The sequence below is a fragment of the Ictalurus punctatus genome, chromosome 15 (genome assembly GCF_001660625.3).
Source record: "Ictalurus punctatus breed USDA103 chromosome 15, Coco_2.0, whole genome shotgun sequence".
Classification (NCBI taxonomy): domain Eukaryota; kingdom Metazoa; phylum Chordata; class Actinopteri; order Siluriformes; family Ictaluridae; genus Ictalurus; species Ictalurus punctatus.
In genome coordinates this window covers 2,839,731-2,867,500 of record NC_030430.2, presented here as the reverse complement: position 1 = coordinate 2,867,500, position 27,770 = coordinate 2,839,731, and the positions used below count along the sequence as shown (strand labels likewise).

The 27,770-nt window shown below is 40.5% G+C and overlaps 1 protein-coding gene across 1 annotated transcript; it reads right to left on the bottom strand.

The window, feature by feature from the left end:
* Nucleotides 1-1,583: 1,583 nt before the first annotated feature.
* On the bottom strand, nucleotides 1,584-27,770 carry esyt1a (extended synaptotagmin-like protein 1a). The gene is made up of 31 exons (XM_017487650.3): nucleotides 27,270-27,770; nucleotides 23,666-23,707; nucleotides 18,518-18,652; nucleotides 18,343-18,416; nucleotides 18,157-18,229; nucleotides 17,989-18,078; nucleotides 17,451-17,506; nucleotides 17,091-17,211; nucleotides 16,213-16,389; nucleotides 14,777-14,859; nucleotides 14,610-14,658; nucleotides 14,281-14,370; nucleotides 14,032-14,130; nucleotides 13,849-13,920; nucleotides 13,528-13,614; nucleotides 12,441-12,590; nucleotides 11,605-11,778; nucleotides 10,788-10,964; nucleotides 9,973-10,055; nucleotides 9,703-9,751; nucleotides 9,421-9,510; nucleotides 9,202-9,297; nucleotides 8,298-8,369; nucleotides 8,048-8,134; nucleotides 7,763-7,909; nucleotides 7,521-7,654; nucleotides 7,335-7,433; nucleotides 4,679-4,810; nucleotides 4,430-4,535; nucleotides 3,216-3,265; nucleotides 1,584-2,531 (listed from the first exon to the last, which is right to left on the bottom strand). The coding sequence occupies exons 1-31, from the start codon at nucleotides 27,579-27,581 to the stop codon at nucleotides 2,504-2,506; spliced, it is 3,234 nt and encodes a 1,077-aa protein (XP_017343139.1). The 5' UTR covers nucleotides 27,582-27,770; the 3' UTR covers nucleotides 1,584-2,503.

Sequence of the window (27,770 nt, the reverse complement as noted above, 5' to 3'; positions counted from 1 at the left end):
AACGATTTGAGGAACAGGACAAAGAGTTCAAGGTGTTGACCTGGCCTCTAAATTCCCCAGATCTCAATCCAATCGAGCATCTGTGGAATGTTCTGGACAAACAGCTGACAGAGTGGCATGTAGTTATTAAACCTAACCTAAAACCAAGTTAGTAAAGTGACTTCACTACATGTTGCTGTTTCAGATCGTGGTAATTAGCTAGCTAAGAATTAGCTCATGCTAGTTAGGTGTTTATCGAATGCTAAATTAGCTACCTAAACAATATTAACCACAAGCTAACTTCATCATTAAGCTAGATAGCCTAAAACCAAAACAACTACTTAAAATAAACTATACTTTGTTCTTTTTGCTGGTGTACTAGCGCTGGCGACACAGATAACATTAAAGTGAGGTAAAAGTTGGTTCATTCAGATTTTTTTTAACAAAAACACAGGCAGTTTAAAACCACAACTGAAACAAACACATTTAAAGTGCAAAGAGTATCTTTAATAGAACAGCTGCAATACAGATTTTCAGTGACAGCATCAACAGACTGTAAATCTGCTTACTCTTCTCTGGTTTCCTCCCAAGGAACCGTAACTTAACACACTTGCTTCAAAACATTTTGTGATAAATTGGCACACTTCTACAAAAATATAAATCGCTTAATATATACTTCCAGAAAGTTAGTCCTCATAAGATGATCTCAAATCTGTTTGGAATGGATAGAAAAAGCACAGTGATATGTTTCTGATATGGTTTTTTTTTTTTTTTTGTGATAAACCGTTTGAAACTGAAACAGATACAATTCAACACTTCGGATACACACACATACACACACATCATGAAACCTCTTCATCCAGAAGTCAATGCACAGTGAACAGAAATTTCCCCATGCTGTGAGAAAATATGTTTAAGGCAAAAAAATTAAAATAAATAAAATGCAAACACAAAGGCAATTAAATCAGCATATATCTAAGCAAAGTGAACATATACTCTCAGATGAAACGGTACTAAACTGTACCTTTCCTCGTCACCGGAGTGGGTACATCAAGGGTACATCTTTTTATAACGGATATTAAAAAAAGTCTACTCATCCCTGTTCTAATAGCAGGTTACCAAAAGATATATTTGAAGGAAAAAAATAAAAAAATAAAAAACCCACCAAAAGAACACCATCCCCAAGGTGAAGCATGGTGGTGGCGGCATCATGCTTTAGTGCTGCCTTTCTTCTGCTGGAACTGGGGTTTCAATCAGAGTGGAGCAAATAATAAAGAGCTCCAAATACCAGTAAATTTTGCCACAAAAGCTTGATGATGAAGAGGAATTTCAGGAGTCCAGATCTAAACCAAATCAAAACTTTGTGGAAGATTTAGCTTGAATGCTTTTGTGAGGAATAATGGTGAAATATTGCTAAGTCAAGATGTGCCTGATTGACGCTTACCCAAAAACTGATTCACGCTTACCCAAAAAGATTGACGCTTACCCAAAAAGATTGACTGTCACGATAAAATCTAAAAGGTCCTTCAACTAAGTTTTAGGGTAGGGGTGTGCACATTTATGCAACCAGGTTATTTTACATTTGTTATGGGTTTTTAAAAAAAAAATTTTAAAATAATTCCATAAAATGATTCGTATTGATTTTCACTTTAATTTATAGGTTGAAATTTAACAATAAAAGCAGAAAAGGTTCTGTCCGGCCAGTTTTATATCCCCTGTATACCTTCAGTGTGTATCGTTTACCTAGAAATGATGCATGTAGTGCACCTTTAAAAACGCCAATAACCAATCTATGTACCGGAAATTATTTTTAAAAAGGTACACCACAACCACATTTCCATGTGAAAGATGCATATTAAAAAAGGTACAAAAGAGGTACCCTTGAGGACACACCCTTGAGTGACGTTTCTGAGGGGTATTAATATTCATTTAAAAGACGCACACTTCACCAGAATATAAAGAAACCGTAACGCGACCCTTACTGTTCTATGACGGTTCTTTAAATAACTACACTTTTACCCGTTTTCTTAAAGGAATAAAGCTTTTATACATCTTTTAAGTTTGAAATGCAGGTCGTTTTTTTTTCTTTTTTCTTTTAAATCTCAAGCAACCTGCTATGTAATAAGCTAAAATATGAAAAACATGCAGGAATGTGTCTTTGATGTTAAAATAATAAAACGTATCAAGGAAACACTATATTTAAGATCACCATAGAGGAACAGTGCTTCAGTCCATTTAATTCAGTGTTTTTAATTCCCATCAAGACTCAAACTGTTCATACTCGAACTGTTTTCTACCCTTTGGCACATATTCAGCTGGCGTGCACTGACAGTTACAACCCGTCCAAAATGCATTTGGTATTGCTGGAAATGATAGCAAGTACAGAGCGTATATCGCATAACATTACATAGACACATCTTCTACCCACTGCACTGTGCTATACAGGTGACATTATCAGCATGCAGATGCAGACATACAAGTGCGAAGGCATACAAAGGCCGTACGTAAGCATACAAAGGCCACGTTAATTGGTCTCATCTGTTAAATCGTACCTGAAAATAGAAAGAAGAAGTTGTTGAAGAAAAAAAGGAGAATACATGTAAATACAGTCAGGTCCATGAGTATTTGGACAGCAACATTATATTCATAATTTTGCCTCTGTAAACCATCACAATGGATTTGAAATGAAGTAATTAAGATGTAAGTGAAGTGTAGACTTCCAGCTTTAAAAATATTGCATTAGCCGTTTAGGAATTACAGCCATTTTGGAAAGAGTCCCTCCCGATAAGCAGCAACTGAAGGCGGCTGCAGTAAAGGCCCTCTCAAAGCATCTCAATGGAGGAAACTCAGCATTTGGTGATGTCCATGGATTCCAGATTTCACGCAGTCATTGACTACAAAGGATCTGCATCCGAGCATTCATAATAATCCTAATATTTATGATTATGTTCGTTTGTCCAATTACTTTTGAGCTTGTGAAAATGGAGGGACTCTATATATATATTTAAAAAAAAGCCTGTAATTCCCCAAACGGCGACACACAATTGCTAACGTTTCACAGGAATAACGCAAATACGACACCTGCGTACAAACTAGCACCAGACTTAACGAAGTACACAATCAGACATATAAATCTCAGTATAAACATTCGACGTGTTTCAGGGTGGAGTTCATCCTTTTAAAGAATAGCTGAAACAGCATGTGACGTGGAGACACGGCAAATCTAAAGCACTTACCACTGTGCCACCTCCGCCCTCAGGTCAATCTGATTCAGATCTAACTGCAGCTGCAAGACAAAACACAAAATCACAGGACATTCAGATAGCCATTCTGACTGCCTCACAGTCTCAAAAGAGAATTTAGCAAACAAAAATCGCCTCCGGAGTGGTGCAACAAGAGAGAGTTCGCCTTCACGACAATGCCACGATTAAAATGTTACTACCAGATGACCGAGTATCCAAACGTACTACAGGTCAAACATCTATTGACAGAGCGAGTTAACTAGCTAGCTAAGAATAGCCGAGTAAGCTTTTATTCGTTGGGTAGCTAACAAAATCTAAATTAGATAGCTAACTAACATTAACCCCTAGCTAAACGTGTTATCGGTTAGCTAAACACCTATCTGAAACACACTGTAGTGTACATACATATACCTACACAGATCACAGTAAAATCCAGAGTACTCATCAGTGTCCAATCGGACTATAGAAACACTGCAGGGTGTTAAATCAACACTGGGGATTTTGCTCTAGACATACATGTACATTTTCACAGGTGTATTTTTTATGCTCTAGCTTTGTCTGCACTCTCCCTTACCCCTATACCCATTGTTATATTGTCTGTATAATGTAGTATAATGTATTTATTTGAGAGAGAGAGAGAGGCTGGTGATGCTATAACTAAAGTGATAACAAGAACGAACTTGTTTCATGGAAGTGCCGTAAATGGATAAAAACATGTCGTACTTTAATAATTCAAAATAAAATGCTAGCATTAGCATATAGGATATCACCACACCACCACGTCACTGTTTTATACTAGTGTTTTATTCATTACATATCACACAGCATTTCATTTCAGTCCACTAATTTGACTGGACAAACAGCATTCCGAGAGTGCTGATATTTAGTATAAACAGCCCGGGTACATTTCACCGTTTATATCACTCCGCCCGTCCGTGTTTGCAGTTTTGGAAATACTTGGTTACATTGAAACAGTTAGTACACTTAGTACAGGATGTCAGTCTGTTCGCCGCAAGGCTGTGGCTCCTTTAGCAAGTTTTTTTTTTTTTAAAAAGAAGAGCAAAAATAAACCAACTATTCGGCAATATTTGGTCAGAAATGTTAGTTACGCTATATTAATTTGTTCTTTCGAAAACGTGCTGTATAAAAGCAATAGAACACTCACAATCGTGCTGTCGTACTGAATATCAGAAATATCATTGCCATACCCTGCCAATGGTCTCTTTCTCACGGCTCATGAAAGAACCGTTATTTTTGACGGACAGGTCAAGGTGTCTCTGCGTGGCCTCCTCCAGGGAAAGGTTGAAATCAAACCTAAAGAAGAGAGTGTCGATAACGAAAAATAAATAAATAAATAAATCGACCAAACCTAGAACTCCACAGTACCGCTCAAAGTGTTCAATTGTTTCTAGCTGAACCACTGATTGATTTTGCTGTACTGGGATGGAAACATTTACCTCTCGTTGAACACAGGATTGAGGTCTCGCTTTTTGACACTGGTCTTTCTTTTGGTGCTTCTGTTCTTGTCAGGCAGGAGGATGAAGGACACATAGGGATCTGAGCCATCCTTGGAGCATGGCGGCAACTTTCTACATGGGAAGAACAAGGAAAAAAAAAAAAAAAAAAAAAAAGGTATTTATTTATACCACCACCATAAACAACGTTTTTATTTATATATAGTGCCTTTCATAAAACCCAAGGTTGATTTACAGAGCAATCAAAAGAATTAAAAAAAAACCCCAAACATTAAAAGCATAGAATTAGATAATAGACGTGATAAAATATATAATAACTGACAGTTTAAAGGAGAATCATAGCTGTTCTATAAGGCATATTAAGCAGAAAATCCCCAGGCATTACAGAGAAAAGAGAAGTTAAATTATTCGTGTGTGGGAAGAGAAACTCTTTGTGCCCATGTGTGTCTGGAGTTTTGATTTAAATAACTCCGAGAGTAATTCACGATGTAATACAGCAGATTTTTTTTTTTTTATAGCACAGTGTGTGTGAGGGAATGGCTGTTTAAAGCAGCTGTAACGTAACTGATACCAGGAACTTGTTTTGAGGACGTTCCACAACGTTAGACGTAACTCTAAGTGGTTAAAAGACTCGTACGTCATCCTTTAAGAGATCATTTGTGATTGCTGCTTATTACGTTACAGACATTATAAGAAGAATTCCTGTTAACGCCTAAACAATCTCAATGCGTATAGACGGGTGACAAATTAAAGGAAAAACCATTAACGATAATTCCCCCCCCCCCCCCCATTTAGTACTGCCATTCAGAAGCTGCAGAAGATATTTACGTGCTTCCCAGAACACAAAATACTAACAATTTACACTGAGCATCCTGTTCAAAAGTTTATACCCCCCCACCAAGCTCTTAATGTATCGTGTTGCCTTCTTGAGAATCAATGAATGTTTGCACCTTTTGTAATAGTTGTGTACGAGTGAAGAACTCTCACAAAACATAAACACAGTCATTGATCATCCAGGTAACGACACGCAGTATTAAGAATCAAGGGTGTGTAAACTTTTGAACTGTTTCACTTGTGTAAATTCGGTTAATATTGTGTCTTGTGGACTATATGTAAACATCTGTTGTGTGAAATCACTTATTCAGGGAAGTACTAAATAAAATTTCAATTTAAAAAACAAAAAAAAACACAATGCATTTTTTATGATCTCTCTCTCATTATTATTAACATCTTGCAGATTCTGCAAGGTGTATGTAAACTTATGACCTCAGCTGTAATTTATTAGTTTGGGCATCTATATTGTGCATTAATATGACAATTGCAGAGGATCTGGAAACTTATTCTCCGAACAGTGGGCGCATGCTGAGAATACACCTTGGATGGGATACCAGTCCACTGTAGGGATGTCACAAGAACCGATACTTTGGTACCAAGTCGGTACCAACATTCTTAAAACATGACGGTACTTGTTTTTCTGCAGTAGCGTATGTACTGTTGGTAATCAAGGTACCGAGGTTGCAACTCTCCGAACCTGATGGGGGCAGCAAATACGCGTAAGTGTTTTAGTCGGTCCACAAGTGGTGGAGAAGAAGAACGCCTACAAGCACACGGGAAAAACTACAGAAAATGGCGACAACTTTAGCTCCGCCCTGACTCGTTGAGAGGAAAGGTGGTATGGAATATGGAAATACTTTGCATTCGAGGCGGATGACAACAAACATATAATTGATGTTGTGAAGCTGGTGTGCGACCGATGCTATCGTTCATTTCAAACAAAGCGAGGAAACCCCTGGAATTTGGCAACGCACCTGAAAGACGGTCCTATATTATGTTTGTTTGAGGCAGCTGGCATTGTTGCCGTGAAACCAGCTAACGTTACGCTCCATGTAATGTTAGCGATAGGCAGTTATTTGTTAACGACGCTAACGCATTGCGATGTTATAAACTACCTCCTAATGGGCCACCATGCATCTCCATTCAGCCCGTGTCCTGTCAGCAAAATGTAGCCTAATGTCACTAATAATTATTCAAATGTTCATGCTTTTAATAAATCTTTTTGGCCTGGAACCATATTAGTGAATTTAAACTAATGCTTCCATTCAGAGTATAAGATGCGTGCGTGTGTGTGTGTGTGTGTGTGTGTGTGTTTGTGCACGTTTAGGAGTGCACCTTAGCACTTGTAGGCTCCAGTGTTTTATTAGTCATTGTCAGACAGTGTTTGATAACTAAAATATCCCTCTCTCTCTTTTTTTTTTTTTTGCCAGTATCAGACAGAGGAGGATGTCCTCCAGGAGAGGTTTTTTTTTTACTTTTATTCATTCATTCATTTATTTATTTATTTTATACCACACCGTGGTATCGACTTTGGTATCGCATGCTTTTTGTGGTATCGGTACCGACTACTAGATTTTTGGTATCGTGACATCCCTATTCCGTCATGCACTCACATATATTCATAACGAGGGGGCAACTCATAGGCGTCGCCAATGTATCTACCACCATTTTTTGGGGTGGCAGGAAGAAACTGGAGGAAACCCACACGGGCACGAGGAGAGCATGCACAGACAGTACAGACAGTGACCCTCCAGCTATGAGTCACAACTATACATACGCATACATATGCACATTGGAAACAAACCTGCAGCCATAGACAGTGATGGCCAGTCTGCTCTCCTCAGTCAAGTAAACAATAGAGAGTTTCACCTGACCCCGCCCACTAGCTCCAGCATCTCCGCCTCTACACACACACACAAAACTGTCAGCAAACCAGTGTCTCAATAATTCAATAGTAGCAACTAATTGAGTCAGTGTGTACGTGACCCACCCACGGGCGGGAGCTGTCCTGTGTCTGAGCTCGTGATTGGCTGCGACTTCTGTCTCTGCACTGGCGATGCTGTGGTCCACCTCTTCAATGCCACTAGTAGCACCGTCACCTTCTACCAACTTAGAGTGAAGCAGCTGGAGCACGGATAGAAAAAAAACTTGAAATGAACACAACTGTATTCTAAAAGACCTATAAACAATTACGCTCGTACACAACAGTGCTCCTATAAGTTTTGTCATTACCTTGAGCTCTGCCCTTAACAATATCTCACTTTCAGGCAGGGCTCCATCCAGAGGAAGCCACCGATCCAGAACCAAGCCGGGCTCCTTCAGTAGGTCTTTTACAGGCAGCACCACTGCACCCAGAGGCTGGCCCCAGCTGTGAGACAACTACACACACACGTCTGATGTCACATCGTCAATGAGTCACATCAATAAACGAAATATTCAAGAAAAAAAATAACTATGTCCACGACAAATAAATGACTGTCGTTGTGCACTTCTGATTTGTAATGTGCAAATTCTCACTCTGACGGTAAGGATTTCCTCTCTGGGATCGTGGACCAGAAAGCAGAACGCTTCATCCCAGTGTGGAGATATAGAACGCTCAGCAAGCTGTCAAAAAAAAAAAAAATAAATCCAAAGAAACAAATATGCATCTTATTATACAGCGAACAGTTAATTCTGGTCTATTAAATAGATTGCACCATTTATCCTGAAACGGAAAATACAAAATACATACAAAATGTTATGCAGTTTCGTGTCTTTTAAATCTTACTTTACTCTTGGAGGAAACATTCTTGAGAACCAGCTCAGCTCCCACTACTGGCTCATGTCCATTCTTCTTTAACTACAATAAATATTAATTATCATGATAAATAAAAAGAGAAGCGGTTCAAGCGACAAAAAATAAAAAAATTTAAGTAATCAACTTCACTTCCTGCTTCAGATGGCATTATCCAAGCATTACGCATCAGTTACACACTGGCACGCAAACATTTGACTGTCTCACATACGTTAAAAACAAGGACATGTTCGTGTAAAAGTACTCTGCAGACTTTATTTCTCCCTGAAACAGACTCGGTTTAGAAACGATATATAACGTGATACAATCGTAACTAGAGCTCCAGACACAAATAATAATGGTGATTTTAATGCATCGTTTGAATAAAATGAATCTTTTCAGTTATAATAACTGCCATGTTTATAACCACCTTTAAATCATAAAAACAAACAATAAAAAGACCACTGCAGTGGCTACTGTTGGATACCACCACATTGTTTATACAATCTATGGTGAGAACATTCAGGAAAGGATAACATTCATTATCCTTTCAGGGTTCGCGGCTTTATCCCAGGGAGCATCGGGCACAAGGCGGGGTGGACAAGGTGCCAATCTGGACAAGGTGCCAATCCATCACACACACACCCACACACCCATTCATACACTAAGGACACTTGGAACATGCCAATCAGCCTACCATGCATGTCTTTGGACTGGAGGAAACCCCCGCAGCACGGGGAGAACATGCAAACTCCACACACACACAGGGCCACGGTGGGAATCGTGAGGCGAACGTGCTAACCGCTAAGCCACCGTGCGCCCATATGGTGAGAACATAAAGCAAAACAGTTTAACAAATCTCAGCAAATAAGTACTAAAGAAAGAGGAAAAGACTCACAGGCAGACCATGGGCTCGCTCTACATACGTGAAGAGGATGGCTGCCGCCGGCACGGTTTTATTCACGTACAACTGCTGAGACTGGTAGTGCAAGATCTAAACACGTGAAGAGACAAAATGACCAAACCGTCACAGTGTTCTAAATCAGGATGCATTATATAACCTAGAGAAAGTGTTATAGAAAAAATGTTTTTAGCCAGCAAGACATTTACGGTTCACCTGGTCAAGTCTGGTCGAGTCGGAAACTCTCGGCACCCATTCCAACGTCAGATGAACCCGTCCTGATTTCACGTCATTCAAGTCGTACCACTACATCACACGGGTACACAAATTTGCACTCCTTTTACTGGCAATATTTAAACCATAAGCCTGTATCAACATGTTGCTGGGAAAATTGCACAGTCAATCTAGCGTGTCCAGACTTTTCACTGCTCATGTACGGTATAAGCTCGACTTATAGGTCTTGCCAGTCTACAGCACATATTAAGTGGTAAATCTCACCTGATCAATAAACTGGGAGCTAATCAGGTCACTCAGACTCAGCTTAAACCTGCCAACAAACAATGATTTTCAAAAAATGTGTTATACACCTAATATATATTGTTTAAATCAATATATAAGGTATGATCGTGAGCAAAAGTAGTAACTATATCTATAATAGTCACTAAAATGTTTCTAGAATGTAGATACACATTACTCTGACTCTAAAGTGAAAGCATACAAAAAATTCATAAAAATTCTGAGGAAAGTAGAAGTCAGGCATGCTGCTACCTCCCGAGGAAGTCGTCCTGATCCACGTCTTTGTCGAACAAATCGAACTGCACCTCTTGGCCTGGGAGTGCTGTGAGAATCACCTGCAAAGCGATTAGCACACACAGCCATGCATAACTTATGGAGCTCCCTCACTTGTTCTCTGCTTTGCATCTTCAGTGCAAAGTTCGGATCACAAAACTGAGGCAAATCCACAAACAGTCAGCAAACCATCTACAGACGAGCAAGAGCAGGCCGGACGACTCATCAACTAGCCAATCAGTGGATTTGAAATGTTTTGGGCCATATGTAGGGTCCGTGAAAACTTTTTTTTTTTTTTAATCAGAGTTGCGATTATGCAATTCACACTGCTATGGTTGCCAGATTGTTCTTGAGTGAAAGTGTCTTCCAATAGCATCTAGGCCACTGCCTTTAAACACAAGTACTTGCCTTAAAATTTTTTATTTTTTTAAAAATAAAAAACCCAGAATGAATAAGAAAATAGCATGTAATAGCATACGGTCAAATGTAATAGTCATCGAATGAATAAATTTGGTTGAATTTCACAATATGGCTTCCCTTCTATTTATTTATCAGCTTATAAAATAGCACCTTTATTTTTACATTAAATTTTATGTCATGCACGATAGTTGGTCGTGCACACAACGTAATGAAGACACAAAATCATAATGTGTGTGTGGGATGTTGGCTATTTCACCACCCCTTTAGTGCCCTATATTAAATAAGCAGATTTCACGCAAGAAAAAATGGATTTAAGTCCAAGGGCAGAACTACACAAAACTGAGACACGCTTAGGTTAGGTTTCGTTGATGTACCTCGTAAAGTTCATTCCACACCGGGTTGAGGTTCTCCTTTATGACGCGGCTCTTGAAGGTCATCCCTCCCACGCGGATCTTTACATAGGGATCACTTTTGCCCTTCACCATGCCACCCATGAAGCTATCTTTAGCTATGAGAGCCTTGGCCTCCTTCAGGTGGATCCTCAGGACACCCTAGAAAAGAAGGATAGTCGGATATATTCCATTTTAATGCAGCGATTTCCATCTGTCCATCCATTTTCCATATCCACTTATCCAACACTGGGTCACAGGGGAGCCTGGAGCCTATCCCAGGGAGCTTAGCGCACAAGACAGGGGACCATCCTGGACAACCCATCTCAGGGCACAAGCACACAGACATTCACACACTACGGACAATTTGGCAATGCCATTCAGCCTACAACGTGTCTTTGGACTGGGGGAGGAAACCGGTGTACCCAGAAGCACAGGGAGAATAAGCAAACTCCACACACACAGGACGGAAGTGGGATTCTATTCCCAACCCCAGAGGTGTGAGACAAACTGAGCCACCGTGCCCCCCGCAGTGATGATCAAACAGTTACATAACTGGCTTGCTTTTGTATTCCTCAAAAATAAGTATCAAGAAGTTAAGTGTGTATGAGTTTCTGATCACTGATGAGCCCTTTCCGGATAAGATCGGACACCCCTGCTTTAGACCATACTAAATATGGGAACACACACGTGACATTCCCTTAAAGTAATTTGATTAACTGGACACTACTGAGTATATTAGAGCGAAAATGCATACATACCCATACATTTCACTTCTGTGTATTTTGGGGTGGACGCTCACCTCAGAGGCAAAACTGGCATCTGGGCTGGTGTGCTGTGGACGCGTCTGTAAATTCTTGGACCCTCCTGAGGTCACGTCTGAGATGATACCTTCCTCACCTCCTCCAAAGAATGGATCAGAGGGAACTGGGGACACAGGTGAGGTGGGAATGGCCTCTTCATTAAGCCAAAGTACCTGAGATGAAGGTACAAAGCAAACAGTTTGCAGATTATGTGTTGAAGTTTATTGTATTGTTTTAACCTGTTTTATGTTCTATGGAAATGTAACAATTGTAAAAAAAATAAAAAAAAATTTTTTTTAAAAAGGCTTTATTTCCTTGGCTCAACATTTTCAAACAAACATCCATCTATTTTCCATACCACTTATCCTACACAGGGTCATGAGGAGCGTGTAGCCTTATTCCAGGGAACTCGGGGCACAAGGCGAGGGACACCCTGGACGGGGTGCCAACCCATCACAGGGCACAATAAAAACACCCATTATTTCCACACACATTCACACTTTGGAAATGCCAATCAGCCTATAACACATGTCTTTGGACTGGGGGAGGAAACCAGAGTACCCGGAGGAAACCCCTGAGACACGGGGAGAACATGAAAACTCCACACACGCACACACAGGGTGGAGGCGGGATTCGAGCCCGCAAATCCGGAGGTGTGGGGCAAACGTGCTAACCACTAAAGCTAATTTATATTTCCATTACAGACGTTATGTTCAGATCTTTTTTGACCTGTGAAATATATATATATATATATTTTTTTTAAACTGGTCTAACCAGGGGTTTATCTGTAGACCATGTCTGCAGCAAGACAACCGACTGCATATACTGATCTCACCCTCAGTATGACTTTCAGATAGATGCGACTCGCAGGGCCCGCATACTCCAGCTGGAACCACTGGTCCATGCTGAGTTCGGCAACAGAAAGCAGGCGAGACAGAGGGATGGACAGATTGCCCAGAGACACAGACCTGTCATCATCTTTCACCTGAGAGAGAGAGAGAGAGAAACCAGACGTATAAAAAAAGATAAATAAATAATATAATTCACAGGATATGCACAAATACAATATCAATATTGAGATCCCATGACACTTTAAATGCACTCCAGTCAACTAATCATGTGACTTGTGATGGTAACTAACTGTACCAGAAATAATTTAAGAGGTGTCACAACTACAGGGGTGAATACTTATGGAATCAGAACTTTTATGATTTATTATTGAAGCTATTACGATCAAGAGTGTAGTTATCTATAGTTATAGAGAATATCAGCACGGCTGTGATTCAGCTGTAGTTAATAATATGCGTGTTATATTATTAATAGTCTATGTAGTATAACAGTATGATTGCGAGTGTGATATCGCTTTTACACAAGAGTTCAATAAACAATGAAGATCACAGTAACAAATTAGTGTTCTGGAGCTAACTTGTATAATTGTAAATTATTTTCTTTCCCCACCACTTCAACATTATGGTCTACTCTGTGTATGTTCGTGCCATTTTAATCCCAGTTAAGTCAGTTTCCATTTCATGTTGTAACACTACAAAATGTGCAAAAGTTCAAGTGAGAGCCATTGACCTTACGTTATGATGTAGTCATTTGCATCATGCAAATTGGTGGCTGACCTCTTATTGGCATTAGTCTAGCCACTGTCTAACATGCCTATATGTCTGATCCAAACCCTTATTTTGATGATTCCCCAATTTATATCATGGAAGTTTCTCGGCGTAATGAGAAATGAGCATTCGGTCATCCAGCTCCAAACGGCATGATGCAAAATGGTGGCTTGCAGCTTAAAACCATCCAGGTGAGATCATTTCTTCAACACAGCCTGAAGAAGCAGTGAGGCTGCTGTACCATAAGCTGCTGAGCAAGTAAAGACTTCTTAACGCAATCTGTAATTGGTTGGCAATGAGACGTGCCTGAATGTCAAGGTCTTGTTTGCGAGGGTCGTGGATGAAAAAGGTAAAGGCTTCCTCCCACACTGGGTTGCTGGTACCATAAGAAGTCTGAAATGGGGAAAAAAAATTTAATAAAAGAGGAGTGTGTACAGTAGGTATAAATATCTGTATCGAAAATGTTTTTTTTTTCCTTTTTATGCAATTATAAACTCTAACACTATGTGGCTTGTGTATTTGTTTAGATCATATTATCTCTTCTGTTTTCCAAATAAGATCAATATTCGGTTATTTCCCCAGTGTACTTACAGTATGGGGATGTTTAACACAAGTTATCAGACTCACCCTGCTCTCTTTGGTGGTATCCTGCACAGAAAGCTGCACCAAAGGACTAGGATCCTTATTGCCTTTCTTCATCTGTATAAAAAATAAAAACACTGCACGGGTTATCCACACGTCCCATACTCCAGGAACTATGCAAAACCAGAGCGCATAGGGAAACGCTTCAAAACCGAAAGCGGGACTTACAGGAAGATCCTGGGCCCGATCCAGGTACACGGTCAAGATGGCTGCAGAGGGAGGATCAGTCTTACCGAAGGTGGTGATGTTTTGGTTCTTCTGGAGGACCTATAGAATAAAACAAGGCATTGAAAAACCAATTGGAAGAGAATTTTCTATAAGCAATGTCTAATGGGAGGTTGCGTCAATCACACACAAACACACGGCTTAATCGGTGTCTGGTACTAGACTAGATTGGACTCATGAGTGAACTCTAACCTCAGTAAGACGCTCTGCAGAGGGCAGCAGTGAAAGCCACTCAAGCTTGAGATGGACCTTTCCAGTTGGTGTATCGTTCAGAGTGAACCACTGAAATCAAAGAATAGGGGGTGTGGAAGGAGGAAGAAAAAAAAAATCATCAGACTGAACCATCTAGAATCAGAGTGGGGGAGAAGAGGAAATAAATGACTAAACCACTGAATACTAAAGTGAGGGAAAAGTGAGTCACGCGTTTTCTGTACGCCAGTGAGAATCTCAGGAAACCAGAGGAGGAGAACAATGTTGACATAATACAGTCTTTTTATAGCAGGGAAATAAAATATCTTAACCTCATCCAAAACTCGTGCTTTCTTCACAATACCCAAGTCCATCTTGATCCTGGGAGCAAAAAAACAAACAAACAACAAAACAATGGAGAGCAGGTGAGGAGACTAAGGAAGGGGTAGAGTAAGGAACTGGCTAAAACTGATATTTTCATAACAAAACAGTGTCATACCTCCCTAGGAAATCATCCTGATCAGGGTCTTTATCAAATATCTCCACTTCCAGTTCCTGGCCAGGGACCTCATGAACTATCACCTAACACACACATACACACACATACACACACATACATACACACACATACACACACACAAACACAGAGAAATAGCAGAAGTTAACCCTGGCATAGAATATTTATGTTGCGCAATCATTTGCAGAAAGCCTAACTTCAACCTCTGTTTATCTGATGTAAGCACATGATGATCACATCTTTATAAAAAAACAAAACAAAAAAAAAAACCACATGGTTGCTGTAAACATAATTACTGTTAAACGTCCCGAGTCCTTATAACCATGGCATTCTCCCAGCAACGGCAACAAGGAAGAGTAAACAAAGACGGTAGTCAGTAGAGATTAGTCTGCTAATTAAACACAAATTCATGTGAAGAATACGCTGTGATCACTCAACAGTGTGCCTCGGGTTTTGATTTGACGAGAAAAATGCCCGGTACTGACATTTTGTACCGTGTAGTTCTGAAAACCATACACGTTTTTGAAACGGAATGTTTCTCCTGGCATGCGTCTCAATCACGTGCGCTAGCATTTTTTAAAGAAATGAAAAAGGAGGAAACTGGAGGTATTGGAAGATTTCATTCAGACTGCACCACAGGAGCGTTCTAACCTTCTGACGGCAGTTTCCGTCACATATCTGATTATCTATTAATTAGGATTTTGCTACAGCATGTATATAGACAACAACATCAAAGTCAAAGTATTACATTGGTTGTAAGAGAAAAATCGCACTTAGCTAGCAAGGATTTAGCATGTTTAGGCAGACTGACTGCTTTGACCACTGCGCTTGTTAAGCTTGCGTCTTACCGGACATGATCTCTGCTGAAAGCCTAGCCAAGACTAATAAGAAATTCTGGGATGGTCGCCAGAATTCAGTCACCATACAACAGGTTTTCACAGACCGTTAAACATATAAAGTACTGGGCAAAAGTCACAGGTATTATTTTTCTGCAAAATAATGAAATATTATATTCTGGTGTCCCACCCAGACGTCTGGTATTCCTGCTTCGAGCCCAATCTACATGGTATAGACTCTAGATCTACACTGACTATGTCTAGAATAGAGTGGTCACTCAATATGAATTAAAGTTCTGTAGAAATACAATGCTTTTAAACGTTGTTACAATGTTGCCTTACTTGCTTCTGTCTCTACAGGTAACTTAAGACAGCTTCACAGATGTTTCTGTCTAAAATGGGGTCTATTACTTCATATGGTTTCTTCAGTGACTTACAAAAGTTCTGTCTAAATTCTCTGCAACATTTCTTGGAGGAACCAAACAAACTTACTACAAAAAAAAAAATAGGTTGACTAAGTCTTGTTTACAGGAAGAAACATCACACTTGACTAACACTGCTGAGCCTCTCACACTCTCACACCTCATACATCTCCCTCCACTGCGGGTTGAGGTTGTTGTCCACGTGGCGTGACGTGAACGTCTGCGTGCCAACCCTCAGCACGGCATACGGGTCCGACTTGCCGGCGATCACGCCCTTCATGAAGTTGTCCTTGGCGGCCAGGTTCTCGGCTTCCACCAAGTGGATCCGCACAATGCCCTGCGGAAAAAAGGACGGAGCACATAATTCCGACGGGAAAAGAGAGAATCGGAACGTTATTACACGTTTATTATTAAAAAGCAAACGCCCGTGTTTCATCAATACGCACATAAGTGTACATAAACTGATCAAATTTCATGTAAGAATCTATGGGGCAGTCTTAAAGATGTTATATTAACCTAGGATCTGTCTCAGATCCTAGTCATTTGTAGTGACTTAACCTTTCCATTTTAGGAAACATAGATATTCTGATAGCTGAGAAGTGGCTGTCAGCAGTGAGATAGTGTCATGATTGTGAAATTTACATTTAATCAGCAGATTATTTCTAGACATCATCTTGCACCCGATTCTCAGACTTCAGCTGATGTTTATTTATGTAGAGCATTGTCTCATACAAATAGCTAATTAGCCATTAGTGTATTAATACTTGCTTCTCAAAACAAGCCAAGTCAAGTAAAATATTTAGAAGAAAGCCTGATTATGGTGAAGTCATACAATGGCGATGTTAGTAACAATGTAACTCAATCCAAAATGAAGATGTCTGTAATTGTACCAATCTGATTTGATGAGGAAACAGAGCATTACTTTATGAGCAACAGCATTGAATGGGACACACACACACACACACACACACACACAGAGAGATATATATATGTCAGGGAGCTGTATGACTGTAGCGTAGCTGCTGAATACTGCATTACCCGTGGTAGAGGGGAGCGGAGCTGCGCTAAGTGCAAATCAGCCACCAAAGGGACAGTGAGGCGGTTGGGGAGCACCAGGAAAGAGGCGATAGCGTCCATTACCATAGTGTCCGACATGGCACTGTAAATGAACGCAGGGGGAAAATGGAGCAACACTGATTATCTGTGAGTCACCATGGTGAACTCAGCAGCGTTTAAATAATCAGGCCAGTTTCCCAATGATTCTTGGTAGATGACACACAGATGACAAAACACAGGAACGTTAATGGAACATTAACCTTATGTAACTCATCTCGGGCTAAATAAATAAATAAATAAATAAATAAATAAATAAATAAATAAATACAGTGCACCACTTACTTCAGACCTGGAATGTCCAATAAGTTGGTGAGTCCTGTCCAGTTGATATCCAGCATCTGCAGCAGAGGGAGAAAGAAAAAAAAAATTGCAAAATGCCACCATATAAGAGGAATAAAACACCGTTGGTCAAATTATGGGAAAATAATAGACTTCATAGAGTCCTCACACCACCCTGGCGTTGATTATTTCCCAATATTAGTACATTTCATTGTTGACACCATGGATCTGGTGCCAACCCATCACACGGTACAATCACACACACCCATTGATACAATTTAGAAATGCCAATCAGCCTACAGCACGCCTTTGGACTAAAGAGGGGAAACCCACCAAAGCACATGGAGAACATACAAACTCTGCGCACACAGGTGGGATTCAAACCCCCAAACCCAGAGGTCTGAGGTAAACGTGCTAAACGCTAAGCCACTAAGCCACCATGCCCTCCTGGTTACATAACTTCTAAAACTACATTTTGGTTGTTTCTTAAAATGTTGACTAAAACGATACCAAAAATATACAGATCTTGGGGAAAACTCACAGGCCTCCGGATGAAGAACATTGTGACGGCTCCAACAAGAGGAACATCTCCAATCAACGGCTCCAGGATCACCCTCAGCTTTCCATGCAGCTGAAGTAGCAGAGAAAACATTTGTGAGACCCTGTAATGAAAAATATGTTGTTCTACTACCATTCCCTAGACCCTTACCTGAATTCCTTTCACTCCAGCTTTGCAGAAGTACTTCTTCACCTCGCCATTGATCTCCACGTTGCCAGCATAGCTAGAAACAGAGCAGTAGCAGCAGCAATTCACACCTATGCAGTAGAGGTTTCCCTTCATATAATTAACTCCAGCAAGTGAAGGTTAGTTAGTTAATTAGTTACTTAGACTAACCTGATATACAGGTCCAGCAACACCTGACGTCTATCGTGCTCAGTGTGGGCCTTCACTCCAACCACCTTCAAAGGCTGTCCAAACAGTTTGAAAAGCATATTTTCCATTAATATCCATGAATATGAAGAATAACGAGCATATTATGAAGCAAGTTAAATCAATAAGAGACGGGCACCTTGTCACCCAGGTCGACTTTGGTGAAGCTAAACGTTTGAAGATGAGCGTTGGAGGATCTGATCGAGGGTGCAATCGACTCCACCAGAAGCTTCTCTAAATATTGGCCCACAAAAGGCCAGGCTTGCTTCAGGATCTACACAATATCATTGACATAAAACATTTGGCTAGTTAGACATGATGCTTCTCAAGTTTGATCCAACCAAGCAGTTACACACCAACCTAACGCTCCAAATTCAGAATGTATAGGCATTACTACATTTCTTCATGCATGCATGTACTGTATCTCTTAGGGGAGTTGAAAGGAGTGGCTTCAGAGATTCAACACGATCTTGTTGTGTTAGCCAACTTCTGCAAGGCGCCTGTCAATTATTTTTAATGCATTTGCATTGACACAGCCTTATAAAGCAGACTCCTGGCACACTGCACCTCGAAATAAGGTTTTTTTTTTGTTGTTATTAAATTCAGCCAATCATGTAAGAGCAGAGCAACGCCGCTCCAGGTGAAAACCAGTGAATATTGATATCAAACATTACATTACAGTACAGCATTTGGCAGACACCCTTATCCAGATGCCCTTTGAGGATTAAATGCCTTGCTCAAGGTACAACAGTGAACTCACAACCCCATCAACAGTGAGCTACCACTTCCCCATCAGAATGAGGACAAAATGATACCTCAGGGACTGTGGAATGTAAGCATAATAAGCATAAAGAATAATGAAAAATTCAAGATATGACAAGCTTTAGCTAACTTTGCAGCTTTCTGTTTTCCATGCTCTCTGATTATGACTTTAGATCAAGTGGTTACACTACTGCAACATCAGCAAAATGCTGGTTTCTAATATTTTGGTTTCCTGTATAACACGATATCAGATTTCTCAGAGAGGAGGACATTACGTGGTATACAAGACTATACACTATCTGTATCTAGTTAAAATCCTTGTCTGTATCTGCTCAGTGCTCCAAATATTCACATCTGTATCTGGATTTAAACCCAAAGTGTGTGTGGCCTAAACAGGAAGTTGTTTTTTGTTTTGTTTTAAGATCCCATTATGTCCATGGAAACACTGACAAATACAAGGAAAAATCCCAGAGGTAGAAATGCCAGCAGTGTCAGGATGTCGTGAATAAATTTTGAAAATGCATCATGCAACCGTGTAACCTCCACTCTTCTGGGAAGGCTTCGCACTAGATTGTGGAACGTGGTGTTCGTTCCACGGTCCGTTCCAGTTCATCCCATGCTGGAACAGGTTTGGGTCTCTTAATTCCAGTGATATTCCCGAGATACTGTAATGCTACAGCAAACAAAGGCATCTTGCACAATTGTGTGCTTCCAATTTTGTGGCAACAGTTTGGGGAAGAACCATATACAGATGTGACTGGTCAGGTGTCCACAAACTTTTGGCAATATACTGTAGTGTATCTCTGTGACAAGAACACTGTGATGTGAGGCAGGAAATCACCCTTGATGGGACACCAACTCAACTCATTCACACCTAGAGCTTCTCAACAAACCTGAAACATTTAAAAAGCATGAAAAGAGGTTAGCTGTTTGGCAGGTAAATATTTCACACAGTATGTTATGCTAAGCAGTCACCTGACCTAATTCTACAAACTCAGTACAGGTAGGCATTGCTAAGTCTCTTAATAAATGCATTTACTGTATGTCTTAGGGGAGTGGAAGGGAGTGGCTTGGGAAGGATGCTTAGGTTTGTAGTGAAATCCCTTTAATGGCTTATAATCAGCCTGGGAGGAAAAGTGTGATCTCAATGACTAACAGTGGCATGGTTGAGAGCTCCTGATGGGCTGGTTTGCATGTTTCAGAAACTGCTGATCTGGGCTCTTCACACACACACACACACACACACACACACACACACACACACACACACACACACACACACACACACACACAACATTCTCTAGAATTTACACAGAATGGTGTGAAAACAAAAACCACCGAGCTGCAACGAGAAGCAGTTTTTGCGGGCAGAAACGCCTTACAAGAGAGGTCATTGGTGAACTGCCAGAGCATTTCAAACTGAAGGCTACGGTAACACAAATAACCCCTCTTCATGACCATGGTGAGCAGAAAAGCATCTTAGAATGCACGGAATGCTGAACCTCAAGGCAGATGGGCTACAATAGCAGGGTTCCACTGCTGTCAGCCAGGAACAGAAATCAAGAGGTTACAGCGGGCACAGGTTCACCGAAACTGGACAGTTGAAGATTGGAAAAAGACCAGATAATAGTTTTTTTTTGTTTTTAACCTTGACCTGTACATGCATGACTTGATACACTGCACTGCTGACATATGATTGGATAATTACATGAATGTGCAGGTATACAGGTGTTCCTAATAATGCGGCTGAGCAGAGTATACCTCTGCACAGCCCTACAGGAACTCACAGGAGTTAAACACTTCATAGGTATCAAATAATATGCTTAAAGATGAATAACGAAGTATTAATAATAATAATAATAATAATAATAATAATAATAATAATAATAAAGAATTGAGAAAATGATGCAACACTTGCTGTGCAACTTACACCCGTATATTAAGCAATGCAGTGATGACTTCAACCTTAACTGCTACTAAAAAAAAAATCTACCCTATAGTAAATGCTGGTGCAGTATCAGGACAGCATTTCTAAATATCAAAATGAATATCTAAATGAAAATGTAAGCGATATAGCATCTGTAGCACTCTTTAACCACCCGTCATATCTACAACATCCTGTCACCATAACCACAAAGACAACTTCCTCAGTGGCAACTAAGAATCATTTCGTCTGAACCACATATACAGAGCAATGCATAACCATGTCCTTCACAATGTGTTCCTGACGAGTGTCAATCTTTAATCATTAGCCAGTTATTCCAAAAATACTGGCATATCAGTTTCGACCATGACTACGGTCAAAACTTAAGAATGCTCGGTGAGACTGCCAGTGACCCCTTAATCACACACACACAAAAAAACACCTTTCAAAGCTTTTCACAAGTTCTTCTAGACTTGCGTCACTTCTGGAGTGTGAGGTTTGATGCTAAGGGGAATAAAGATATACTGATACTAATCACCTCCAAAATGTTATTTCTATACGGCAAATTCGTCTTAATACGTGCTACGGCACGGTAAAAATAAATAAATAAATAGATTCCTGTGAATTTTACAGTCATTTACTGGCTACAGAGTTGTACAGTGTTACAATACTGAAGTAAAGTACTGAAATACCTTACATAATATAAAATAACACACAATCCAGTACATGCGCTCATTTAGCTGCTGCTGTTAAAACCACACACATCTGAAGACACAGCTTTCCGCTCTACAACTCAGGGTCTTAACCGCAGAACCGCTTCGAGTAGAACAACTAACCCGCCTTGAGTTAATGCAATCCTTCAGTGCGCATTCATTCAGTGGTAGAATTGGTTGAATCCATGTAAGCTGGTTGAGCTAGTTTAGGAGGCGAAGTGGTTAAGGCACTGAGTTACAGATTAGAAGATCTGGGGGAACACCAAACTGCCATGTTGAGGTTCTTGATCAAGACCTTTAACTTTTCAGATAGGTTGTAAGTCACTTCTTGTTAAAGTGTCAGCCAAATGAGTAAATATACTGGACTGGGTGTTATTTTATACCATGTACGATACTACAGTAATTTACTGTAAATATGTACTTTATTGGCAAACCTGAAAATTTACATTCAATTTGTACGAAACAGGGTGGTCAGATACAAGAGAAAACTTATTATACCCGGTCTTACTGAAGGCTTGTAATTGAATACTTCTGCTACCTTGTGCTACCACTGCAGTGTTGTGCTATTTAGTACAAGCAACGTTGTGCTATTATAGAAAACCTCAAGACTTTCCCGAGCCAGAAAACTAATACAAAGTGCTGACACCGGAGACTCCTTCCATCCAACCATCTGTTTTCCATACCACTTATCTGACATACGGTTGTTGGGGAGATTGACGCCTATCTCAGGCAGCTCAGGGATACCCTGGACAGGGTGCCAACCCATAACACACCCATTCAGACATTACAGACAATTTGGAAATGCCAACAAACATGTCTTTGGACTTGGGGAGGAAACAGGAGTAAACCCCTGGAGGAAAGCCCCGAAGCACGGGGGAGAACATGTAAACTCCACATACACAGGGCGGAGAGAGGATTCGAACCACCAACCCCCCCGAGTGTGCAAAGCCTACATGCTAACCACTAGCCCCCACACTCCTCTAGACTTCTTCCAAAAATTCTAAATAAACATCTCCACAATCATACCAACGATTCCACATGCGGTTTTTTTTTTCAATCCGTTTACGAGGACTGTCCCTATTTAGGCTGTTACCATAGAAACGATCAAATTTATCCTTCCATCAAATTTAACCCTGCAGCTGGAACTAGTATCCAAGCCGTTCTGTTACAGAAAGTTAATAAACACCTTCAGACTGATCGGAATGGAGAATTCAACAGTGCCGTGGTATAGTCCTTTACAAAAACATGACACTTGCGTACTAATAACTACGATGGTGAGTAATATACACTGGGAATCTCCTATAGTTCTTCCGACTTTAAACACTCCTTGCCATGTATAAGCTCCTCTGAGACCACTCAAATAAAAGGTCGAAAAAATGACATTTATATACTACTGGTCTGACGCAAAAGGTTTTTCCCCAGAAAGCGTCATAAAAATTTTATTATACAGGACATGTTTGAGCTATACATAAATTGTGTGTAGTTCAAAAGCGAGGGAGAAAAAGCGACTGGACTAAACAGTGATATCAAAGAGACATTCTGGAAAGATCATGTGCTGGAGAGAGAGAGAGAGAGAGAGAGAGAGAGAGAGAGAGAGAGAGAGAAGGATAGAAAGGCCTTGGACTGGAGTGAGCCGGTGAAAAACCAGACCTCGCTACAATCACTGCTTTGTACAGTTTATTATGTCTTTCCAACAGAGCAATAGAGTCTGTGAGTGCAAATAAAGAGCTCTGACTATACTTATACTGTAATACTTCAAGGAAAGACTGGCCCATAAGATAAGGACACTCAAGGGACAATAAAACTTTACCCAAGCATTGAAACATATTTCTGTACATTTCATTTTGCATGCACACGGGCAAATGTATATACTAGTTTTATAACATACCTTATTAAGCCAGTCAACTTTCTCCACATCTGGGAAACTCACCTGTATAAAACAACAAGCACAAACCTGTCACTAAGCATTCCATGTTAGCACATTGTACACAACAGAGCTGTCTTTTGGTGAGGAGTCAGATGAAGTGACATTTCAACATGGGTGAAAGGAAGAGCAAAATAAATAGATGCTGCTTCTCAGGAAGTCATGAGATTAGAACCGAGATGATAACTAGTTCCTCTAAGTCAGAGGTTTGCAATTTGCTTGCAGCCAGGGACGATTTAAATCATAGTAAAATAGATAAGTTGAGATTTATTCCGCGAGCATTATTGTACATAAATATTTTGTCGGTTTTATTAGAACCATAGAGCTTTCCACCAGCAGAATATACTAGGCCAACTTATGTTGTTTTGATCAAACCCATTCAATTCAATGGACCAATCAAATAGGTTAATAGCTATAAAAGATAATATAAATGGTGGGTTGTGATTAACTAAATTCCTTGACTATGCTGCACAGACCCCTGGATAAGTCATCCAGAGAATTCATTCTAATATAAAATATAAAAGTAACCATATTAACTGAATTTTGTACCAAAAAACATCAACATGACAGTTACAATGAAGTCATGAAGTGTGTGTACCGAATTTGATAGGTGACTGCCAAACACAAAAGTCCAGATCTTCTACATCCATGGATTTGAAAATCTGACCTAAAAACCGTACTGTTTGAGCAGAGTGTACAGATGAGCTGGACCGACTAATGGACTAAAGTGCTTCTACGTCAGCCCCTTTAGGTAGAGATAAAGCAAGGGCTAGATCACCCTGGCACCGCTTTCGGTGTGTAGTCGAATTTCATTGTGAGTAATGCAGGAAAACTGTTAACCAAAGCGAAAACAGGCCATGTTGATGAAATAGATATAAACCAAAAAGCTCAGACTCAGTAATTTCACTATAAATTAAATCTTGGACGTCATCGAAGATGGCAATTATAGAAATTAACATACCAATACTTCTTTAGGAGCAGCACAGCAAGCAAACAAGGGTAGTAGTAGTCGTCGTAATTGTTTGGGGTTAAAGTTTAGACTCAAACTGGCACTTCTCTGAACTACACTAGAAAGTTTAGAACTTTTAAAGGTTCTTTGGATGTCCCTCTAAGCAACCCGTAAAGTTCCATGTAGAATCCTTACAGTGTTAATTTTCCAACAAACCTCGAAGAAGCCCTTGTTCTAAGAGTCTAGGAAACACCACGTGGTAATGTAACATTCAATTTAAACTAGAATTGAAACCAGAAGTGGGTATGGTTAGAGAAAGGAAGTGTGGCATAAATTCAACTATGCTCTTCTAATCTCATTCTTGCTTCAAATGCTGACCTTTCCCTACCATTCCACATTAACCATCAAATTCCACGGTCTGGCCAGATCCTGGCCATATTTGGACATTTAAACTATCCGTATCTCCAGGGATTGATACACCGGCCTTTTCAGAGAAGAATTTTGATGTGATTTTGCACATCCCTTACTGTAGCTCATAAGCCGAGCTCTGATCCTTAGATGTCCAAATATAGCCAGGATCTGGCAGGCTGTGAAATGTGATGGCATTAATGTGGAATGGGGGAGGAGAGGAACCCTGTAAACAGGGAGGAGGAGAGGACGTAGAGGAGCAGAATTAAAACTTATGACCCAGAGCATGTGATGTGAAAAAACTATTTGGAGAATGGGTGTGGTGAAAAGCAGGACAAAAAGTGTCCATCAGCTCGAATTTGTGGATGGTCAACACCCCCAGCTTCATGTTAAGATGTTCTAACCGACAGAACAGTGAGGATCTAGTAGTAGTAATGCAAGCTGACTAAATATGTTTATATAACCTTAAAAAGCCTCGCACCGCTTACCCTTGAGGCTGTCAGTTTATCACTTTCAAGAGACATATTCAATAGATTTAAGCTGCCCACAGTGTCATAACCATAGTATTATATGGTTTTATCTGAGTTGACTGAAGGTTGAATGGCAGATGGAACCATATAATACGAACAAGGTCACAATGTGATGATGTTATAAACACCTTGACGTACTAATACTGCATGATTCGGTGAACTGGATTACGGAAAACCTTAAGTAATAATGTGTAGTAATAAGAATAAGTGAAGATGGGTGATGGGATGATTACAGGGTGTCTCAAAAGTCTCAAGACATAGTCTCCATACGTCGGAAAGACCCCTTTAAGCAAAATGTCTTCCAAAAAGTAATATAATTTTTTTCCAGATAGCCTTTGAGAATGCCTTGCTAAAAGAATGTATTGTACTGAAATCATTGTCATGCCTGGGTCAGGAAGCCATCGCAGGGTTGCGATGGACTTTAACAGGAAACATATGTTGTCATGTAACACTGTTCCCATCCATCCATTTTCTATACTGCTTATCCTACAGGGTCACAGGGAACCTGGAGCCTATCCCAGGATTGAAGCCAATCAGGCTCCATGGCATCAGCATCCGTGGATCCTTGGCATCCATGCAGATCCATGCATCCATGGACATGGAATGCTAAAAATTTGGAAAATGCCTGGTCAAATGTAATTACTCTGTAAATGCATGTCTTTGGACTGGGGCGGAAACCAGAGTACCCGGAGGAAACCCCCACATGCACACACACAGGGCCGCAGCAGGAATCGAACCCCCATCCCTAGAGGTGTGAGGCAAACGTTCTAACCACTAAGCCACCGTGCGCCTAACACCGTCGTGAACGAGAACTGGACGTCCACCATCGTCCACTGATTCGGTGAACTGGATTACAGCACTACCGAACCGACTTAGTTCTGGCATTCACACTCCCCTACGTATGTCGACTTTTGGGACACCCTGTACAAAGATCACATGAACAATGAGCAAACTTAACTATTACGAACGTGTGAAAGTAAAGTCGCACATCATAACTATAAACGAGTCAAGCATTTTATTCATGCTGTACTGTTAATATTTTTTGCAGGGTGGTATAATGTTAACTGAAAGAAGAGGAACGGAAGTGGTAATGTGGCTTTCGTAAATCCATGATTATAAAGGTGTATCTAAAACTAATGCTTGAATTATGTATGTTCAGGTCAGGAGCAGACGACGGAGCGAATTTAGGATGATGATGATGATGATTATTCTTTCATTATTATATACACATTATTGATAGGTCTATGTCCTCAAATAGTGTATGAACCTTCTTACAGGACTGACTTGTGAATAATGGTGAGGTAAGGCACTGGACAACAGAATGGGGAAAAAAGCATGCATGGACATGGAACGCTAAAATTGTAGAAAATATCTGGTCAAATGTAAACATTCTGTAAATACATGTAAATGTATGACGAGCGCGTGTTAACTTCATAACCTTGTAATAATGTGAGACTTGATATGAAATTATTCAATAAAGACCGATTTAAAAAAAAAAAAAAAAAAAGCATGCTCATTAGAAATACCCAAGACATTCATATGTACAGATGAGTATGTGGGTCTGGAAACTGACTTGAAGCAGCTGAGAGATGTTTGGCAGATGTTTACCACACACACGCACGTACGCGCGCGCGCGCGCATGGCGTAGAATCCATGTTTAAACCATATCTAAAAGCCTTACCCATGACGGTAATTCCCGTTTGGTCTTGAACACCCGTGTTGTGGTGAAATCTTGCTCATTCTCCTGAAAATACATGGCGCCGTGCAGGCGGTGAAGCTTCCTATCACGGTGCTGCTGCCATCCCATGAACACAGCGAGGCCGAGCAGGACCAACGTGAGGCTGAAGCCGAAATATCCAGCCAGGTAGACCGGCAGCAGTGCTCCGAGGCACTTCCCGAAAGAGAGCAGCACGGAGACGGCTTGTTTGCCCGCGGTGTCCGGGGCAGGAGAGTCCTCTGCGCCAGCGCGCGGCCCCGCATCCTCCTGCTGCATCGCCGCTTCCTGTAAAAGAACAAGAAATAAACAATACACCCGCGACCTTTTCCTTTAGTAACGGAAAGGTGTTGCTCGTGCGATCATTTGCGCTTTGATGTGAAAAGCGGTTTGGTTGAGCGTGCACTGGAGTCGGCTCGTGCACTACGTGGCTGCGCCGGAATAATCATTTGGAGTGGAGTTTCTTTC

Excerpts from the sequence above, each read along its gene's own strand:
- esyt1a (XM_017487650.3), bottom strand. The coding sequence starts at position 27,581 with ATGCAGCAGGAGGATGCGGGGCCGCGCGCTGGCGCAGAGGACTCTCCT. Across the intron at positions 16,390-17,090 it reads TCCGCTCCCCTCTACCACGG|GGCATTGTGCGGATCCACTT; the intron begins GTAATGCAGTAT and ends TTTTTTCCGCAG. Across the intron at positions 12,591-13,527 it reads AACAAGACCTTGACATTCAG|GTGAAAGATGATGACAGGTC; the intron begins GCACGTCTCATT and ends TCTCTCTCTCAG.